The 18,217-nt window shown below is 42.5% G+C and overlaps 1 protein-coding gene across 1 annotated transcript in view; it reads left to right on the forward strand.

Moving 5' to 3' along the window:
- The window catches only part of LOC138672139 (uncharacterized), an 84,255-nt gene that overhangs the window by 26,948 nt on the left and 39,090 nt on the right, over positions 1 to 18,217 (forward strand). Inside the window, exons 5-8 of the mRNA XM_069760170.1 lie at positions 211 to 292; positions 3,675 to 3,796; positions 5,975 to 6,126; positions 9,031 to 9,127. Coding sequence (XP_069616271.1) covers positions 211 to 292; positions 3,675 to 3,796; positions 5,975 to 6,126; positions 9,031 to 9,127 — 453 coding nt within the window. The remainder of the gene's footprint in view (positions 1 to 210; positions 293 to 3,674; positions 3,797 to 5,974; positions 6,127 to 9,030; positions 9,128 to 18,217) is intronic.

The raw sequence follows: 18,217 nt of genomic DNA on the forward strand, positions 1-18,217 counted from the left end.
GGATTGTGTGCTTTATATGAGTAACACAGCCAGTTTGTGAACGTGCACCAAATATGGGACCCAACATTTGAGGTACCAGTGTGTTATATATCAGGTGTTGCTAAGAGCTATAAGTAACAGGATCAGTGCTACCTTTTTATTTTGAGAATGTTATAAAGCACCTTCATTCATCATTGTTACAATTAATTATACTTGTTTGCATACATGTAGATAAAACATTATTGACTGGAGAAAGTACCACGGAAAAGAGGTTACTTGGACTTACCACCTTGGGCCTATCAATGAATACCAGGTAATAGGGAATATTGATTTCCGATTTTCAAGTTTTTGTTATCTAAATTAGCAGAAAAGCTTGGCCATAGATATTCCATTATCGTCTACCAATTCTCCTTTAACAACCAGAGTGTAATATCTGCAACATACAGTTGTTATTTCTCTTTGAGGTGTAGTTGATGTACAAGTTTAAGTGCAAAAGGTGAAAATGTTCCATTTGATGAACAGCTATTTGATGAGGTGTATAGCCGGCTGTGATGGGATTGTCTGCCATCCTCCTGCATGCCGGTGGTTGGTGCTGATTGATAGTTTGGGTTGGCGGCATGGCTGCTCTGCTGGCCCAAACTATGCACCCTCTGATGATGCAAGCACAAGAGGCTTTTCCTCTGCAGCATCAAAGGAGCGCAGGGGTATTATAACTACCGTAGATCTGGACGGCTTCAAAGCACTTACAAGCATATAACAAAGGTGTTGTGAAATGATGAAAATATTCAATTATGACATTTTTTGCGTTTTGTTTTTATGATTGTGCTGTAAAAATACAATACAATCATTGTGCTGTAAAAATGGAAACCGGATTCCCCAGGTCTGTAGGATTATGGAAATACCAAACTTACATTTTTTTATGTAAGTGTTTAATAAAAAAAGTTCAGAAGTTTGAAAAAAAAAAAAATTTTGGTTTGTGTCGCCATTTTCTAAGAACGGTAACATTTTTACTTTGTCAAAAATGGAGCTGTCTGAAGGCTTGTTCTTTGACTGATGAGCTGGCATTTTCGTTGATAAATGTTGGGTTATTTACGACGTGCTGAATTGTAATTTTTAAGGACGTGTGATGACTGAAAAATCTAAATTCTGGCGTCTTGATTTTTTTTCTCATTACTGCCTTTACCGATCGTGTTAATTTATTTTATATTTTGATAGATTGGACTTTTATAGACATAATGCAAAATTTTTATTTTTTTATTTTTTTAACTTCTTTATTTTTAATGGGGTAAAATTCTGAGATTAAAATGTTTTAACTGGTCACTTTATTTTTTAGTCCCCTTAAGGGACTTGAACTTTTGATCGTCTTATCACTTATTCTATATACTACAATATTGCAGTATTGAAGTATATGGTGAAAATCGACATCTCCTTTGGGTTTCAGAGAAGGACTATCTAGTGACAGCGGCCTTCAAAAGGCTCACGACTGCCATGGTAACACATGTAAGACTGTGCACTCTCTGGCTGTGATGTCAGTCCCTGTGTGGTTAAATGCCACTGTCTGAGACTTTAAGAATAAAGAGGTTATGGTGGCACTGAAAGGTCTAATCATTTTGGTGGTGTGGGGTTGGGGCACATACACAATAGAGGAGTAGGAGGCAGCTCCAATTGGATTCCCATTCAGGGGATAGAGCAGATAGAATGTGATCATTAAAGAATGGGGTGCTGGTGTGCTGCCAAGGAGGATAGTGAAGACTTGAAAGGTAAATGTAGATAACTTTATTCTAAAGGACTTACCAACGATCACGACCAGCGATACGACCTGGCCGTGATCGTTGGTAAGTCGTTGTGTGGTCGCTGGAGAGATGTCACACAGCTCTCTCCAGCGACCAACGATCAGGGGAACGACTTTGGCATCGTTGAAACTGTCTTCAACGATGCCGAAGTCCCCGGGTAACCAGGGTAAACATCGGGTTACTAAGCGCAGGGCCGCGCTTAGTGACCCGATATTTACCCTGGTTACCATTGTAAAAGTTAAAAAAAAAGTAAAAAAAAAAAAACAGTACTTACTCACATTCCGATGTCTGTCACGTCCCCCGGCGTCAGCTTCCCTGCACTGACTGTGTCAGCGCCGGCCGTAAAGCAGAGCACAGCGGTGACGTCACCGCTGTGCTCTGCTTTACGGCCGACGCTTACAGTCAGTGCAGGGAAGCTGACGCCGGGGGACGTGACAGACATCGGAATGTGAGTATGACAGCGGGTGATCAGCGACCAAAAAAAGGTCCTGATCATTCCCCAGTGACCAACGATCTCCCAGCAGAGGCCTGATCGTTTGTCGCTGTCACACATAACGAGATTGTTAGCGGGATCGTTGCTACGTCACAAAAAGCGTGAGGTTGCAACGATATCGGTAACGAAATCGTTATGTGTGAAGGTACCTTAAGTGTTCTGGATCGCAAACCAGTTTTTGCCTCCGGACCAGAGCCTTTATCAGGTGTTACCCATCAAAGGGCTAAGTGGTGTGCTATTCACGTGTACCTGGCAGTTACGTTAAAGCGATCCTCATTGCCAGGATGTAATGCCAATGTATTAGATAGATAGAAGAAAAGCCGGTATTTCATGTGCCGCGATCAGTAAAATCACACTGACAGGTTAGAATAGAATAGATATATACACATAGAATACATAGATATATAGAAGTCAGTGACACACACATATATATGTATGTATATATATTACATAGATAGAAGAAAAGCCGGCAAAAGTCAGTAAAGTCACTGCAGGAGCCAACAGGATAGAATAGATGGATTACATACAGTAAATACATATATAATAGATAAATAGATGTCAGTGGTGACAAATACAATTAGTCCAGTGTGTATGCAGCTTACTGTACATGTATTTAATTAATAAAAAATTATTTTTTGGAAAAGGATTTTGTGGCATGCAGTTTTCGGAACCAGCAGAGCAGATGGAAAGCCAATGTTTGGGAGCCAATGTTTATAGCCTGGGAAGGGGGTAATACCCATGGAGCTTCCCAGGCTATTAATATCAGCTCACAACTGTATACTTAGCCTTTACTAGCTATTAAAATGGGGGACCCTAAAAAACATGACGTAGGGTCCCCCTATAATTAAAAACCAGCAAAGGCTATGCAGACATCTGCGGGCTGATATTAATAGCCTACAAAGGGGGCATGGATACTGGTCCCCCAGGCTGAAAACATCAGCAATCAGCCGCCTCCAAAAAGGCGCATCTCTATTATGCGCCAATTCTGTCACTTAGCCTCGCTCTTCCCACTTGACCTGAAGCGGTGGCAAGTGGGGTAATAGTTTGGGGGGGGGGAGTTCATGTCACCTTTGTATTGTCAGGTGACAGCAAGCCCCGAGGTTAGTAATGGAGAGGTGTCAATAAGATGCCCCCATTACTAAACCCATAGTCACATTGTATGAAAACACAGACACCCAGAAAAAGAAGTCCTTTAATTGAAAAAAATGACACAGACTCCTTTAATAAATCTTAATTAAACCATACTTACAACCTCGCCCTTTCCCTCAACGCCGATTTTTCATGGCGAACATGGCCGAATTAGATATTTTCTGTATTCCCCACTGCTAATCAGATTATACTTTGCTGTAACTTATTGCAACATTTGTAGAATGAACAGTGAAACATTTAGTTTGTATCATATTATTTAGGTCTCTTATAAATGTGGATGAATTGTCAAGTATTTCAATCGATCAGAAAAATTCTCCATTGCAATGTACTACTCCCGGAAACGGTGAAACTTCAGCGAGACACAGCACTCCAATCAGCCCAGGTATGGACAGGTTTATATTCACTTGTTTCATGTAGTATTTGGGTTCTGCTGCTCAGATAATATTGCATTTCTAGTTATTTTTGTAGCTAGAAATCTGTTTAGAAATTTCACAAGATCAAATACCTTGTAGCATCAGGAATTAATGAGGAATAAATAACATCTTGAATAGTTTTTGGTCCAAGCAAGTCGTAAAGTACCGTAACTCTTTTTGCTCGCAGACGAGCGCATTAATCGGAGATGAGACTCGCCCATTTCAGTAAATGATTTTTACGAATACATTTGTATTATAAACCTAGACAATTGTATTTGATCATGTATATTTTTTAATGTAGAAGTATGAAAATGGATCGCACACAGACGTCACACGGATAAAAACGGATACAATTAGATAAAAATCGCCCCAGTTTTCCGAATTAAACTTATATGCTCGTCTGCAGCTGGCCTAAAACTAAACTTAAATTATTTTCTGTTTCAAACTTGCTTAGTTTGCAGTAACCCTAAATTATTATTTAATGTTCGGTAGTGAGTATATAAATATTTAATATAGACATTTTTGCATTTTTGTTCTTTACAGGAAGGATGTGACATTTTGACATGGCAGTGATTGTCAATTTTCAGTCAAAATTGGAGCCAGGGCTCTTAATTCTTTAAAACAACAAAATAAGCATTAAAGGGTATTCCCATCTCCACGATCCTATGTGTAGTAGGTGTAATAATATTATTAGAAATGTATAGTTCTTCTGATTTGCTTAACCCATGTTCAGGGCATTGCAGTAGCTTAGGTATCCATGGTTACGACCACTCATATAGTGACAGTAAGCTGTTAATGGTTATAACCATGGATACCTAAGCTACTGCAATGCCTGCAGATGGAGTAATCTACATAGCGAATCAGAATAACTATACTACATTTTTAATTGGAGGTATTAAACAGATTATTATTATTATTATTATTATTATTATTATTACAACCTCTAAATATTTGCATAGGATCATGGAGATGGTAATACACCTTTAAGCGTCACTTGCTTGTTGAACCACCTGTCTCTAATTCTTAGCCGATGAACAAACACCGGAGCAGTGACGAAGAGGCATCGGTGGATCGGAGGAGAGTAAGTAAAAGCGCAATTTGTTACTTTATAGGCTTGGATGTAGAGGAGAGCAAATCGATTTGCAGGACTCTTGTCCAGGTCAGTGGTACCTGGCAGCTGGATGAGAGGCCCACAAACCTCTTATTTTCTGGTGTCTCCAGCACTGGTTTTGTTTAGCCGGAGCTAGCGTGACATCATCTGTATGTCATGTTGTACAGATGACATTGCACCAACACCAACAAATTAAATAATGCTCTGGGGAAAGTGCTGGACTGGTGACATGCATCACTGAGGTTAGGAGCTTCACTGATATGAACCTAGAAAAATGCTCCAGCACACTAAGTGCTGAGAGGGCTTGATCGGCCATGTTAAGGGCTAAGTTTAGTGAACAACTGTAGAGTGTGTGGGAGACTGTTCACCATATCTCCACCCCAGGGTGTGGTTTAGGAGGTAAATAGTCAGGCTTCTGAATCATTCAGTGCTCTGTGTGTCTGGAGGCAAGACCTCCAGAGCTGTGTTTATACTAAAGGAGAACTCTGTTGTTGTTCCTGAGCTGGAAGATACCCGCAACCACATGGATTGTGCTGTATGTTTTCTTTTGTCTTCCCACTATGCCACAAAGGCCGTGTTTATTTTGACAAACTTTGATGGTTTATGCTGTACTTTTTAATAAACTGTGTCTACCTTTGTGAGCAACCGAGTGAGCGAGTCAACCACAGGACGCTAGAAGGTAAGAGATTTGCAAGCCTATCATCTAGTTGCCAGGTAGCACTGACCTGGTCCCCGAACTTCGGATCGGAGTCTCGAGAATCGATCCGCTCATCTTCACTTGGACTAAATAAGGACAAAAAAAATGTAAACAGGCCAACTTTTTAATGATCCTTTCAAATATGATACACAGTTCGGTAAAGCAGCTGTCGTAACACACAGTATATGCATCATGTACAACTTGCTGACTGTTTCCAGGTCGCAACAGGAGATCTTGGAGATAAAATATGTGGACTGGAATGATTATGCGAAATGTGTTTGTGACTAATTGTATGGCCCTTTAGTTTGTGCTAAATAGTTACATTTGTTGACATTATAGGAAAACTGATGCCTGGTGATACCTCTAAAAGAAGATTTTTTCTAGAAAAGCAGTTAAAAAGCCCTAATACTGCTATTGAGAGAAGTTTTGCATCTCCGTCATCAAACAGAAATGTTTCAAGTAAAACATCAGAATGCTTTGTGTCTGCTATGGTAATGTGAAGTTTCCAAACTTTTCTTCACTTAAAAAGTGTTGTTTGAGGAATACGTTGCACAGTAGACTTGTAATTCATACCCCTAGGCTGTGCATCAGCATTTGGAAGGGTGAATTCTCACACAGCAGATCTGTTGAATAAGACCCTGTGCACACTGTGTTTCTGCAGTGCTTTCAGGGTTTTCTCCTGAATCCTCCTAAAAACGGGATTTAAATGAATCCTGACGGGGCCGGGCCATAGGGTGCAATAATATAAACAGAGGTGAAATAAACTATTTTTTTTTCTGAAAGTTCCTGTTCAGATGGGCACAGAAATGTAGTGTACCATGTTTTTGTGCCCATCTGAACTAATGGACACTTTCAGTAAAAGAACACAGGCTGAGTTAATATGAACTCATTTAGCAGCCTATGGCCTCGTAGGGGGTACGTATGAATCCTGTTTTTAGGAGGACTCGGGCAGAATCCCTGAATGCATTGCAGAAATGCAGTGTGAACAGGGCCTTAATGTGGCTTGCAGAAATTCATGTTCTTGATATCAAAACTACCCCATTCTGAAGTGTGAAACTGGTCTTCAGTAGAAGAAATTTCTGCGGCAGATCTGCCTTGTGTTAACGTCCTCTTGATGTTACCCAGTGTGTCATGATTCCTAGTTTTGAGAGAATTTTGACCTTCCTATCGTTAAAGGGTTTGTGAGATTACAAAACTATTAGCCAGTACCTATTATAGTATTGTGATCCAACAATGGAGGTATCCCTCACATGGAACCTATATTAAAGGAGTTACCCAGTTCTATCATATTTTTTTCTCATGGTGCTATGACTAGAGATGGGTGGACACCTGGATGTTCACGTCCGGGAGGGCGGGGGGGGGGGGGGGGATTTCGGCTGAACAGTTACAAAAAGTTTGTGTTCGGGTACCAGAGCAGGACCCGAACCTGGACCTCATTCTCTTGAATAGGGGGACCGAACATCTAGTGTTTTCTGTGCTGTCATGTGCATGACACTGCGGCAAACACCGCTTCTGATTGGCAGTGAAACCATCCCCGCCGATTAGAGAGCCGCTGTTCCCATGCTGTCAAAAGACAACGGGAGTCCTCAGCTGTGATCGGAGGTATAAAGTTTACCTCCGGTCACTGGTGTCAGTTGATGGGACAACTGCTCCCATCATCCGACACCTGCTGCCGCTAATAACAGCGAGAGCAGGAGCGGCAGATGGGAGTATTTATCAGCCGCTCCTGCGCTGTAAATAAATAATTTTAAAAAACAGCGTGTTCTCCTGTATTTTTGTTAACCAGCAAAGCAGACAGCTGGGGGCTGGTATTCTCAGGCTGGTGAGGGGCCATGGATATAGCCCCCCCAGCCTTAAAGGGAACCTGCCGCCCCCAAGTGTTATAAACTAAAAAAGCAACCTTGTGCAGCAGTAATGCTGCATTCTAACAAGGTGGCTCTTTTAGTTATTGGTGCTGTAAATGCCGAAATAATGCGTTTTGTAATATCTCCGAAATACCTGTCTTCAGTCCTGGAGGCAGGTCTTTCCCCCCCTGCTGCACATGCCACACTGCCGTCACTCAACTGTCTTCTCGGCGCTGTGCGCCGCCTCCTCAGCGCTGTTTTCAAATCATCCGGCGCCTGCGCTCTTTTATCCTGTCTGAGGCAGGCGCAGTGAGCGCTGGAGAAAAACAAAAAGCCAGCTCACCAAGCAGCTTGTAGCAGGTGCACGGAACTTCCACGTTGATCCACGTAGTGTTGCATAGGAAGACGAAAAAAGCTTTGTTCCAGCTCCAAAATTTAAAATTGAGTCCTTTATTAGTACATGATAAAAGCACAAGCTGAATAACTCTCCACAGCACAATAGGAAACGAGCTACGCGTTTCGATCTTTGCAGATCTTTGTCAGAGCTGGCAGTGAGCGCTGCCCGTCTAACCTCATATGCAGTCTCGCAGACTGCACCTGTGAGGCCGCCCTGCTTGTGAATCCCAGCCCCGCAACATGAATAAATCATAAGACACTGCGGGGCTGGGATTCACAAGCAGGGCGGCCGCACAGGCGCAGTCTGCGAGACTGCATATGAGGTCAGACGGGCAGCGCTCACTGTGCCTGCCCCAGGCAGGACAAAAGAGCGCAGGCGCCGGATGATTTGAAAACAGCACTGAGGAGGCGGCGCCAAGAAGACAGTTGAGTGACGGCAGTGTGGCGTGTGCAGCGGGGGGGAAAGACCTGCCTCCAGGACTGAAGACAGGTATTTTGGAGAAATTACAAAACGCATAATTTCGGCATTTACAGCACCAATAACTAAAAGAGCCACCTTGTCAGAATAGTCACACTGTATGAAAACACAGACACCAATTAGCAACTACCTGACTGTAAGTTCTTAGGCCCATAGGATAAAAATAAAATACACCCACATAACTGCTTTAATTAGCTGAAGTGGAGAAAAGCTGCAAAGCTGCTCCCAGTACAGTAATTTTAATGAGAACTATGTAATGCATCACTTTCCTTGTGATGGCGCTGCAGTAAAATTGAATCAATGCTGCTGGGTTCAGCTTATTGTTGGGGGATCCTTCTAAGAAAAAGGATTGTCAAGTAGACAACCTATTTACCTTCACCAGCCAAACCATATTTCAAGTGGCTGTCATTTCTCTCTGCCATGTGAGTGTTCCTCATTTATTGCACTATTAGTGGACAGTCATTGTGCCACACTATCACTGAAACATAATATTAAGCCAAGGTTTAGACAAAATTATCACGCCCATAGCCTTTAGATTTGGTTGATATTGGCTAGATAATTGCTAGACCCAGCTACAAGAGCAAAAAGAGAGAGGATATAAGGATATAAGCTGGGTATGTTTCCAAAGCTCATATTGTATCTGCCAGTTACTTATTCTTTGTGATATGTTTGTGTAGTGTCACTCAACTGACTTCATGAGCTCATGTCAGGAAGAAATATCCACTACGAAAGATGAGAACATAAATATCACATCTGTCAAGAACCAGGAGTCAGGTGTAGTAGAGATGTTCCTCTGATTATCATGTCAGAATTCCTTTCAGTACTTTGCATCAGTATCTCCTCACAGATAAGATTATTTGCTTAGAGTAAAAAAACCTTTCAGAAAAAAGTCTAAAATAAAAAGTTATATCAAAGAACTGTGTTGGAGGTAATTGACAGAACCTAGTGAGAAAAAACTATGCATATGAGTTGGACCTGGCACTCAAAACACCCCGAGCATGTGAACTTATATGAACCAATTCATGAAGGTATTTATATCTTTGTACCATGTTATAGAAATATACTGCATTCCGTCAAGGAGAATATGGTGCTCCAGTAGGGGTCCAGTTCATAAATATAATGAGAAAAATGTGGCACTCAATTTTGCATTGCGTGAACAAAAAATTTCGGTCCTAACCCATAATTTGGCATAATCTAAAGGTGTTGTTCCATTAAAACTGTTGCATGAAACTAAATAGGATTTGTCAGATGAAGTCTATTAACAATATACATTTTTTAAAAATAGTGTGGATTTTTGTACTGTATATGTATTACATATATATTGCCTCCTGCATCATGTTGTGTAGTTATCTAAAAGAGGTCAATACTGTGCAGTAACGACAGAATAAATGGAGGTATGAGGTGGATATAGCGAGCGAGGATGAGCGTGAGGTGATGAGAGATACAGATAGATATTTATATTTATATATATATATATATAGTCATTATTGGATACAGAAGATAATAATATATAATAATAATAATTTTTATTTATGTAGCGCCAACATATTCCGCGCTTTACAATTACGCATGGACATGTGTAGACAATAAAAACAATACAATGTAATACACATAAAATTACTAAAAGAATTTAATGAAAAAAAAGAAACTTTTTTCACCTTTTTTTTTTAGTAGACAGGAGTGCTGCCTCTTTCAATCTAATCTTGTATCTAATATATAAAGCTGAATGTGTGTGTGTGTGTGTGTGTATGTACATGTATGTGTGTATGTCCGGGATTGGCATCTGCACCGTCGCAGCTACAGCCACAAAAATTTGCACAGTCACACGTCTGGACCCCGAGAGCATCATAGGCTATGTTGTGAAGCGAAATTGAAACCCCGCGCGTCCCAATTCACCAAACAGTTTTGCCCCTATCTACATAATGGGGAAAAAGTGAAAGGAAAAGTGTTGGAGGCAAATTGACAGCTGCCAAATGTGAAAAAGGGGGACTTAAAGAGTGAGAGCGATGGCGCCAAAGAGTATATAGTGTACAGTTGCAAAGGTGGGGCCCCGACATGGGATACTCACCACACACGGGGATATGAACACACACAAAATGAGCCACACACTACCACGTGCTTGAACACATATACCACCCTCAGCACACATTTCACCACACATACACCAACCTTGCCACACAAGTCGAAACACAAAAGTCACTGCTCAAAACTCGCCACGCCCAAAAGTCGCCACATGCAAAACTCTCTACATGCAAAATTAGGCTCACGCAAAATTCGCCACACGTGCAAAACTCAACTCAAGGAAAACTCTCCAAACGCAAAACTAGCACAAGCGGAAAATTTGCCACATGCACAAAAGTTGCAACACATGCAAAAGTTGCCTCACACAAAACTTGCACATACTCAAAACGCACCACACATAAAACTCGCCACGCGCAAAACTCACCATGCGCAAAACTTGCTGCACATAACTTGCTACACTAACCTGTCACATGCAACTCGACACAAAAAGTTGCTACACGCATGTCGCCACACAAAACTCATCTCACAAAAGTCGCTACATGCATGTCGCCACACGCAACTCAACACACACAACTTGACACATGAAACTCGCCCTATAATACACACAAGTCTGGTATTATCCTTCAAAAATAAAAGTCTGATTAATAAGCAGACAAACTACAAGAGCAACAAATGTACCATATAGGAACTACGGCAGCTGTCAGTCACTTGACCTGTCTATTTTGTGTATGTGTGAGCTAATATATACTGCCAGGGGGGAGAGCTTCCTCTTGGCTGGGGATTTATCAGGCTGCCAATTTAGCTTACAAATACTGAGGTAAAAATACTGACCAAATAACGTGTGAACGAGGTCTAATACAGGAGGAGATGACACACAGATATATACTATATACAGGAGGAGATGACATACGGGTACATACTATATACAGAAGAGATGACATACAGGTATTTACTATATACAGGAGGAGACGACACATAGGTATATACAATATACAGGAGGAGATGACATACAGGTATATACTATATATAGGAGGAGATGACATACAGGCATATACTATATACAGGAGGAAATGACATACTGTTATATACAAGAGGAGATGACATACAGGTATATACTATATAAAAGATGAGATGACACATAGGTATATACAGGAGGAGATGACATACAGCAGGTATATACTATATACAGGGGTGATGACATACAGGTATATACTATATACAGGGGAGATGACACACAGGAGCAGATGACACACAGGTATATACTATATACAGGAGGAGATGACTTACAGGTATATATTATATACAGGAGGAGATGACATACAGGTATATACTATATATATATAGGAGGAGATGACATACAGGTATGTATTATATACAGGAGGCGATGACATACAGATATATACTATATAAAAGGAGATGACACATAGGTACTGTATATATAGGAGGAGATGACATACAGCAGGTATATTGTTGTGAATTCTGCTTTTGGGCTCCCTCCGGTGGTTGTAAGTGGTAATGCAGTTGTCCCTGGGCTGCAGTCTTGCACAGGTGTATCTGTTGATTGCAATTCTGACTGGGGTATTTAGGTTTTCTGGACTCTTTACTCCTGGCCAGTTGTCAATGTTTCTTGGGAAGTGTTGGATCTCTCCTGGCCTCTCCTGCCTAGCTGCCAGTTCAGCAAAGATAAGTGTCTGTTTCTTTTCCTGTGGCACACATGCAGTGTGCTTATTTTCAGTGCTGTTCGTTTGTTTTTCTATTGTCCAGCTTAGACTGTGTCAGTGTTTTCTCAGTCTGGTTGGATTTTCTGGAGTTGCAGATATACGCTCCACACCTTTAGTTAGGTGGTGGAGTTTATTTTTGTATTTTCTGCTGTGGATATTTTGGAAGGATTTTAATGCTGACCGCTTAGTGTCCTGTCCTATCCTTTCCTATTTAGCTAGAAGTGGCCTCCTTTGCTAAATCCTGTTTTCTGCCTGAGTTTGTCTTTTCCGCTACTATTCACAGTCATTATTTGTGGGGGGCTGCCTATCCTTTGGGGTTCTGCTCTGAGGCAAGATAGTATTCCTATTTCCATCTTTAGGGATATATAGTTCTCCGGCTGTGTCGAGGTGTCTAGGTTTTGTTAGGCACACCCCACGGCTACTTCTAGTGGCGGTGATAAGATCAGGGTTTGCGGTCATTATAGTTACCACCTACTCCAGTGAAAGTTTTCATGCTGCTCCAAGGTCACCTGATCATAACAGTACAACTGGCCAATAATGAGTTAAATGCATCTCAGAAGAAGGGAAGAAAGGTCTTGAGCCTTTTTTTTTTCTTCAGTCTACTTTTTCTACTCCTCCCTCTTAATCCCTGGGTGGCTGAAGAGCCTTGTGCTAGCATGAATGTTCAGGAATTAGCTTCTCGTGTAGACCAGCTTGCTGCTAGAGTACAGGGTATTTCTGATTACATTGTTCAGACTCCTGTTTTAGAACCGAAGATTCCTACTCCTGATTTGTTTTTTGGTGACAGGTCCAAATTTTTGAGTTTTAAAAACAACTGTAAACTGTTTTTTGCTTTGAGACCTCGATCATCTGGTGATTCCATTCAGCGGGTTAAAATCGTCATCTCCCTGCTGCGTGGTGACCCGCAGGATTGGGCATTTTCCCTGGAAACTGGGAATCCGGCTTTGCTTAATGTAGACTCCTTCTTTCAGGCCCTAGGATTATTATATAATGAACCTAATTCTGTGGATCAAGCTGAGAAGACCTTGTTGGCCCTGTCTCAGGGTCAAGAGGCGGCTGAATTGCATTGTCAGAAATTCAGAAAATGGTCTGTGTTGACTAAATGGAATGATGATGCTTTGGCGGCAATTTTCAGAAAAGGTCTTTCTGAATCCGTTAAAGATGTTATGGTGGGGTTTCCCACGCCTTCCGGTCTGAGTGATTCTATGTCTCTGGCCATTCAGATTGACCGGCGCTTGCGGGAGCGCAGAACTGTGCGCGCTGTGGCGTTATCCTCAGAGCAAATTCCTGAGCCCATGCAGTGTGTTAGGATTCTGTCTAGAATGGAACGACAAGGTTTCAGACGTCAGAATAGGTTGTGTTATTATTGTGGCGACGCTTCTCATGTCATTGCTGTCTGCCCTAAGCGGACAAAGAGGATCGCCAGCTCGTTTACCATCAGTACTGTACAACCTAAATTTCTGTTATCTGTGTCCTTGATCTGCTCATTGTCATCATTTTCTGTCATGGCGTTTGTGGATTCAGGCGCCGCCTTGAACCTAATGGACTTTGAGTTTGCTAGGCGTTGTGGTTTTCCCTTGCAGCCTTTGCAGAACCCTATTCCTTTAAAAGGGGCATTGATGCTACACCCTTGGCTAAAAATAAACCCCAGTTCTGGACACAGGTGACCATGCGCATGGCACCAGCCCATCAGGAAGATTGTCCATTTCTGGTGTTGCATAATTTGCATGATGCTATCGTGCTGGGTTTTCCGTGGTTGCAGGTACATAATCCTGTGTTGGACTGGAAGTCTATGTCTGTGACTAGTTGGGGTTGTCAGGGGGTTCATAATGAGGTTCCTTTGATGTCAATCGCCTCTTCTTCCTCTTCTGAAATTCCAGAGTTTTTGTCTGATTTTCAGGATGTATTCGATGAGCCCAAGTCCAGTTTCCTTCCACCGCACAGGGACTGCGATTGTGCTATTGACTTGATTCCAGGCTGTAAGTTTCCTAAGGGTCGACTTTTCAACCTGTCTGTACCTGAACATACCGCCATGCGGAGCTGTATTAAGGAGTCTTTGGAGAAAGGGCATATTCGACCATCTTCTTCACCGTTGGGAGCGGGGTTCTTTTTTGTTGCTAAAAAAGATGGTTCCTTAAGACCCTGTATTGATTATCGCCTCTTGAATAAGATCACGGTCAAGTTTCAATACCCTTTACCTTCAATACCCCTTGCCTTTGCTTTCCGATTTGTTTGCTAGGATTAAGGGAGCTAGTTGGTTTACTAAGATTGACCTTCGGGAGGCATATAATCTTGTTCGTATTAAGCAGGGAGATGAATGGAAAACTGCGTTTAACACGCTCGAAGGCCATTTTGAATACCTTGTGATGCCATTCGGACTCTCTAATGCTCCATCTGTTTTTCAGTCCTTCATGCATGATATCTTCCGGAATTATCTTGATAAATTCTTGATTGTATATTTTGATTTTTTCCAATGATTGGGAGTCTCATGTGCAACAGGTCAGGATGGTATTTCAGATCCTTCGTGACAATGCCTTGTTTGTGAAAGGGTCTAAGTGTCTTTTTAGGGTGCAGAAGGTTTCTTTTTTGGGCTTTATTTTTTCTCCCTCGTCTATAGAGATGGATCCGGTTAAGGTTCCGGCCATTCATGATTGGATTCAGCCCACATCCGTGAAGAGCCTTCAGAAATTTTGGGGTTTTGCTAATTTTTATTGCCGTTTCATTGCTAATTTTTCCAGCGTGGTTAAACCCTTGACCGATTTGACGAAGAAAGGCGCTGATGTGGCGAATTGGTCCTCTGCGGCTGTCTCTGCCTTTCAGGAACTTAAACGTCGATTTACTTCTCCGGTGTTGCGCCAACCGGATGTTTCTCTTCCGTTTCAGGTTGAGGTGGACGCTTCTGAGATTGGGGCAGGGGCCGTTTTGTCTCAGAGGGATCCTGTTGGTTCCTTAATGAAACCGTGTGACTTCTTTTCCCGTAAGTTTTCGCCTGCTGAACGCAATTATGATGTCGGCAATCGGGAGTTGTTGGCTATGAAGTGGGCGTTTGAGGAGTGGCGACATTGGCTTGAAGGAGCTAAGCACCGTATTGTGGTCTTGACCGATCATAAGAATTTGATTTACCTCGAGTCTGCCAAACGGCTGAATCCTAGACAGGCTCGATGGTCCTTGTTTTTTTCCCGTTTTGATTTCGTGGTCTTGTACCTTCCGGGTTCTAAGAATATTAAGGCTGATGCCCTCTCTAGGAGTTTTTTGCCTGATTCTCCTGAGGTCTTGGAACCGGTCGGTATTCTGAAAGAAGGGGTGGTCCTTTCCGCCATTTCCCCTGATTTACGACGTGTTCTTCAGGAATTTCAGGCTGACAAACCTGACCGCTGTCCTGTGGGGAAACTGTTTGTTCCTGACAGATGGACTAGTAGAGTGATTTCTGAGGTTCACTGTTCTGTGTTGGCTGGTCATCCTGGCATTTTTGGTACCAGAGACTTGGTTGGTAGGTCCTTTTGGGGGCCTTCTTTGTCGCGTGATGTGCGTTCTTTTGTGCAGTCCTGTGGGATTTGTGCGCGGGCCAAGCCTTGTTGCTCCCGTGCTAGTGGGTTGCTTTTGCCATTGCCGGTCCCTGAGAGGCCCTGGACGCATATTTCTATGGATTTTATTTTCGATCTTCCTGTTTCCCAGAGGATGTCGGTTATCTGGGTTGTTTGTGACCGATTCTCTAAGATGGTTCATTTGGTGCCTTTGCCTAAATTACCTTCCTCTTCGGATTTGGTTCCATTGTTTTTTCAGCATGTGGTCCGTTTGCATGGTATTCCGGAGAATATTGTGTCCGACAGAGGTTCCCAGTTTGTTTCCAGGTTTTGGCGGGCCTTTTGTGCTAAGCTGGGCATTGATTTGTCTTTTTCTTCTGCATTTCATCCTCAGACAAATGGCCAGACCGAGCGAACTAATCAGACTTTGGAGACTTATTTGAGATGCTTTGTGTCTGTTGATCAGGATGATTGGGTGGCTTTTTTGCCATTGGCCGAGTTTGCCCTTAATAATCGGGCTAGTTCGGCTACTTTGGTTTCGCCTTTCTTTTGTAATTTTGGTTTTCATCCTCGTTTTTCTTCTGGGCAGGTTCAGCCTTCTGACTGTCCTGGTGTGGATTCTATGGTTGACAGGTTGCAGCAGATTTGGGCTCACGTGGTGGACAATTTGGTATTGTCTCAGGAGGAGGCTCAACGTTTTGCTAACCGTCGTCGGTGTGTTGGTTCCTGGCTTCGGGTTGGGGATCTGGTCGGGTTGTCTTCCCGTCATGTTCCTATGAAGGTTTCTTCTCCTAAGTTTAGGCCTCGGTTTATTGGTCCTTATAAGATTTCTGAGATTATTAATCCAGTGTCTTTTCGACTGGCGCTTCCGGCCTCCTTTGCTATCCATAATGTCTTCCATAGATCTTTATTGCGGAAATATGTGGAGCCCGTTGTTCCCTCTGTGGATCCTCCGGCCCCTGTGTTGGTTGATGGGGAGTTGGAATATGAGGTTGAGAAGATTTTGGATTCCCGTTTTTCGAGGCGGAAGCTTCAGTACCTTGTCAAATGGAAGGGTTATGGCCAGGAGGATAATTCTTGGGTTTTTGCCTCTGATGTCCATGCCGCTGATTTGGTTCGTACCTTTCATCTGGCTCATCCTGATCGGCCTGGGGGCTCTGGTGAGAGTTCGGTGACCCCTTCTCAAGGGGCGGGTACTGTTGTGAATTCTGCTTTTGGGCTCCCTCCGGTGGTTGTAAGTGGTAATGCAGTTGTCCCTGGGCTGCAGTCTTGCACAGGTGTATCTGTTGATTGCAATTCTGACTGGGGTATTTAGGTTTTCTGGACTCTTTACTCCTGGCCAGTTGTCAATGTTTCTTGGGAAGTGTTGGATCTCTCCTGGCCTCTCCTGCCTAGCTGCCAGTTCAGCAAAGATAAGTGTCTGTTTCTTTTCCTGTGGCACACATGCAGTGTACTTATTTTCAGTGCTGTTCGTTTGTTTTTCTATTGTCCAGCTTAGACTGTGTCAGTGTTTTCTCAGTCTGGTTGGATTCTCTGGAGTTGCAGATATACGCTCCACACCTTTATTTAGGTGGTGGAGTTTATTTTTGTATTTTCTGCTGTGGATATTTTGGAAGGATTTTAATGCTGACCGCTTAGTGTCCTGTCCTATCCTTTCCTATTTAGCTAGAAGTGGCCTCCTTTGCTAAATCCTGTTTTCTGCCTGAGTTTGTCTTTTCCTCTACTACTCACAGTCATTATTTGTGGGGGGCTGCCTATCCTTTGGGGTTCTGCTCTGAGGCAAGATAGTATTCCTATTTCCATCTTTAGGGATATATAGTTCTCCGGCTGTGTCGAGGTGTCTAGGTTTTGTTAGGCACACCCCACGGCTACTTCTAGTGGCGGTGATAAGATCAGGGTTTGCGGTCATTATAGTTACCACCTACTCTAGTGAAAGTTTTCATGCTGCTCCAAGGTCACCTGATCTTAACAGTGTATACTTTATTCAGGGGAGATGACATACATGTATATACTATATACAGGAGATGACATACAGGTATATATTATATATAGGAGGAGATGATATACAAGTATATACTATATACAGAAGAGGTGACATACAGGTATATACTGTATACAGGAGGAGATGACACATAGGTATATACAATATACAGGAGGAGATGACATACAGCAGGTATATACTATTTACAGGGGAGATGACATACAGGTATTTACTATATACAGGGGAGATGACATATAGGTATATACAGTACTATATACAGGAGATGACATACAGGTGTATACTATATGTAAGGGAGATGACAAACATGTATATACTGAGGGGAAAATGTGAGGTGAAAATGAGAGGTGTGAGGTGAAAATGAAAAGGTGTGAGTGCAAAATGAGAGGAGCGAGGGAAATTAGTGGAGTGATCGGAAAATGACAGATGTAAGGTCGAAATGACAAGTAGGGGGGAATGAGAGGAGTGAGGGGGAAAATAAGAGGAGGGGGAAAATGAGAGGTGTGAGGGAGAAAATGAGAGATGTGAGGGGGAAATGTGAGGCATGATGGGAAAATGAGAGAAGTGATGTGCTAAATGAGAAGCGTGATGGGAAAAT

This window comes from Ranitomeya imitator, chromosome 3, assembly GCF_032444005.1.
Source record: "Ranitomeya imitator isolate aRanImi1 chromosome 3, aRanImi1.pri, whole genome shotgun sequence".
NCBI lineage: Eukaryota > Metazoa > Chordata > Amphibia > Anura > Dendrobatidae > Ranitomeya > Ranitomeya imitator.